The sequence below is a fragment of the Nymphaea colorata genome, chromosome 9 (assembly GCF_008831285.2).
Source record: "Nymphaea colorata isolate Beijing-Zhang1983 chromosome 9, ASM883128v2, whole genome shotgun sequence".
Taxonomy (NCBI): Eukaryota; Viridiplantae; Streptophyta; class Magnoliopsida; order Nymphaeales; family Nymphaeaceae; genus Nymphaea; species Nymphaea colorata.
Window position 1 is genome coordinate 4,303,817 of NC_045146.1, and position 3,415 is coordinate 4,307,231.

Sequence of the window (3,415 nt, forward strand, 5' to 3'; positions counted from 1 at the left end):
ACTAAGCAATTTTGAAATATCTGAAAATTATAAAAATTAACCCGAGACACTCTTGAATCAACTAAAACGTTAAGAAGGTTCGCCAAGATTCAATTCTAATTGGCTTGCGGAGGCCGATTCTGACGCTTGCACAAGCCAAAGCAGAATATGTCCAAGCAAGCCATCATTAGTTTAATACGTTTCCATGGCTGCTTGTGCAGGAATTAATTAAGAAGAAAAGCTAAAGTTTCCTTTTCATTTCCATGAAGATTTTCTTGCTCACACAATCTCTCTCCCTCTCCTTCTCTCCACCGACCAGTCACAACAGAAAGCCTGAACTAGAAAAACACAGGAAAGCTCCTCATCTTTATTTTTCAGCAAAAGATGTAGCATAACTGGTCGGGCGAGCGATGATATGTTAACATCCAGGCCGGGGCTGTGATATGTTAACATACACGTTACAAGTTCGATTTTCATGGATGCTACCCATTAAGCGGGAATGTCGTGTAATTCTCATGCACATCACATGTTCATTTTTCATGGGCACGACCCATTGAACAGGCATAACTGGTCGGTCCGATGATATGTTAACGTCCAGGCCAATGATACACGCCATTAGACGGGGATGTCCTTCACAGGTTCCATTTCCGTGGGCACTACCCATTAGACGGGCAATCCGGTGTTGCTCAACTATTCCATGTCCCACAAAATCAAAACAAAGTTATCCATGGAACGACCCATCTGTCCCAATGAATCCATTTATCACCATCACTTCATTTTTATGCATTAACAGCACGGCCCTTCCCCTCCCATTCGCACATGGGACACAGCAACTCGATGGTCCCCAAGATAAAAAGAAAAAGAATCCTCACTTTATTTCCCATAATTTCTTATTGTTACTATTGTACACCAAATCCACCAAAGCCAGAATTATTTTTAGATAAAGAAAGAACAAGAAAGACGAAAGAAAAATCTCTTTGTCAGACGTTACATCTCCTATGAAACATCAGTTCAGCAAGAGGACAAAAATCAACAATGGAAAATTTTGAGAGAGAGAGAGTGTGTGAGAGGGGTGGGGGGAGCTGTACTTATCCAATACTTGCCGTGCTAAGGCCGCACTGGCGGCGCACCTCCTCTTCTATGACCCCAACCGGCCGGAAAACTATCGAGCTCTCCGGCAATTCGCCGAGATCTGCGAAGAAGTCATCGTGGTCGTCTAACTCGCCTGCGCCACCGCCACCACCAGAAAAACCGCCATGGTTCTGGAAGCAACCCAGTTCCGCATCGTCGATATCGAGCGTCGAATCCGGCAGGAGGACCGCATCCCCGATGTCGGAGAACCATCCTGCGTCGTGCCCCATCAGCACGCGGCCGTCCAGCTCGAACCTGGCCCCGTCGACGTCGAGCTCCGGCTTCGGTTCAGGTTTCTTCGTTTCCTCCGGCGCGGAATTCGCGGGTCCGGCATGGTGGGGACCGCGAGAGGTTGCCGTAAAAGGGTGATTGTGGTCGGAGGAGTACGTGACCAAGAGAACCGTGGGGTCGAGGCGGCTTCTCTCCACCTGCTTCCTCGCCGGGCACCCTTTGCTGCTGCTGCACCGATAGTACCCTCTGCAGGACACAAAGGATGTCGGAAAACGAGAAAAGGAGCAAAGGAGAAGGGAAAATCAATACAATTTATACACGTTTTCTGAGTTTCCAGAATCCATATGGAAGGGAAAACTCGATCGCAGAGATCTAAGATATTTTCGTTATACACAACAGTGTTAGAGGTATTTTCGTCCATATGAAGTCTCTACTCTCCTCTTCCTCGGCCGACGTCCATTTAACGCGTCCTCTTTCTCACTGCCGTATCATCTGAATTACGAAAATACCCTTACCTTAAGGCAGCCTTCGGAAAGAGAATCAACCAAACACGAGTTATGAAGACTCAATTTGGTTTGGTTTACGAAGACAAAATGAAGAAGAAGAAGATTCAGGAATAAGATGAGATGATCAACCTCGGGTAAGGAGACCCCTTGATCGGTTTCTGGCCGTATTTCCGCCACGCCCAGGAATCCGGTGGCGGCGGCGTTTCGCCTTTCTGCCGCGATCCCTCCAGATTGCCAATGGGAACGGTGACCACTCTTTTCTGAATTGCCTTCTTACTGAATTTCATGCAGTAGTCTGATTAATACAATTCGTGAAAGCAAAAGGCATGACACTCGGATTCTTCTTGGATCAAGCTTACCTTCTCTTGAGAGACGAGCCGGATGCTGATTTGCCGGAGGATTGCCGGAAACCTTCCGTTGAAGTCGCAAGCTCCCGATCATCTTCCAAGATTGAGAGGCTCCCAGCGTCCATGGCGTTGAAGATGAATTAAGACGGAGCAGAAGTAGTGGTGGTACAGGGGCCAGAGATCTAGAGAGTCCTCCTCAAGAGACTCATGCTAAGTATGTGGCACGTCGAGCAGCTGTCGGAAAAATCGCCGGAAAATCGAGGCTTGTCGGAAGCAGTGCAATCGAAAAGAGGTTGGTTGGTGGGAAGAGGTGGGGGCGTCTGACTATGGCATTTTTATGCAGCATTTTTGAGAAATGAATGAGAGATGCTTATTTTATTGGGTCGTGCGTCCCTTGTTTATTTGTTTATTTCTTCTTAATTGTCATTGAAGTTACCTGCTTGCCCTCGACGCTTTTTTCCTTTTCAATTGTCAATACTTGAATAATACCTACGTCATCTCTAGTACTGTCAATACTTTGAAAATATCGTGATTTTTCCTGATAAATTCTTGTTTTATTTGTCGCAGCATGACGCCCCCAAATTAACATGTCGTCATTATTCATGTCATCAACTATTGTAATTGTTATTTACAAGTGCTGCATTTTGTCTGTTTTTTTCAAAAGCTTTTAGCTGCGGTTAATCTTATCAAATTCGTTTAAGGGGCATAACAGAACCAAACCAGCTGGCATGAGCAGTTGCCCACATCAGCAACAAATTTGTTATTTATTTATATATATATTTTTTATAATCATTTATTTATTTATATATATTGTGTTCCTTCAAAAATAAAAATTTGTATAACAGTGCCGGAATAGCCAAAAAGTTCGGGCTCCCCCATTGACAGTAAAGTCGACTCACAGTTAAGGGTTCTACATTTGAATCCCTCAATAACTTTCACGCTCTGGTGCAAACAGTCCATCCAAACTCTAAATTTAGGTAAAAGTTTAGAGATATAAAGGTATAACCTTAAAGGATTTTATGCTCAAAGCGATTTCTCTCAAATAAACATTAAAAAAGATTTATAAAGTTTTATGTTGGAACGAACGTGACGCTGATATTTTAAGTTCGGCATCCAGAACTCTCACAACCGTGTCAAACTCCCCAATGGAACAAGAAAAGAAAATAACATGCAAGACCTTCCTTCTGAAGAATCTGCCAAGAATTTGAGAGATAGAGAGGC

At 44.2% G+C, this 3,415-nt stretch overlaps 1 protein-coding gene across 2 annotated transcripts; it reads right to left on the reverse strand.

Annotated features, from left to right (window-relative positions):
- Positions 1 to 829: 829 nt before the first annotated feature.
- LOC116259969 (probable WRKY transcription factor 65) lies at positions 830 to 2,699 on the reverse strand. 2 transcript variants are annotated; one of them, XM_031638009.2, is made up of 3 exons: positions 2,207 to 2,347; positions 1,977 to 2,123; positions 830 to 1,587 (listed from the first exon to the last, which is right to left on the reverse strand). In XM_031638009.2, exons 1-3 carry the CDS (start codon positions 2,317 to 2,319, stop codon positions 1,068 to 1,070), a joined length of 780 nt encoding a protein of 259 aa, XP_031493869.1. In that variant the 5' UTR covers positions 2,320 to 2,347; the 3' UTR covers positions 830 to 1,067. The 2 variants fall into 2 exon arrangements, with proteins under 2 accessions (XP_031493869.1, XP_031493870.1); XM_031638010.2 differs by lacking the exon at positions 1,977 to 2,123 and having other exon boundaries at positions 2,207 to 2,699.
- Positions 2,700 to 3,415: the final 716 nt, after the last annotated feature.

What these genes read in the sequence shown, in the direction of transcription:
- LOC116259969 (XM_031638009.2), bottom strand. Translation starts at nt 2,319, where the DNA reads ATGGACGCTGGGAGCCTCTCAATCTTGGAAGATGATCGGGAGCTTGCG. An exon ending in GGCTCGTCTCTCAAGAGAAG is followed by an intron (nt 2,124 to 2,206) that starts GTAAGCTTGATC and finishes CATGAAATTCAG; the next exon opens with TAAGAAGGCAATTCAGAAAA. An exon ending in AAGGGGTCTCCTTACCCGAG is followed by an intron (nt 1,588 to 1,976) that starts GTTGATCATCTC and finishes TGTGTCCTGCAG; the next exon opens with AGGGTACTATCGGTGCAGCA.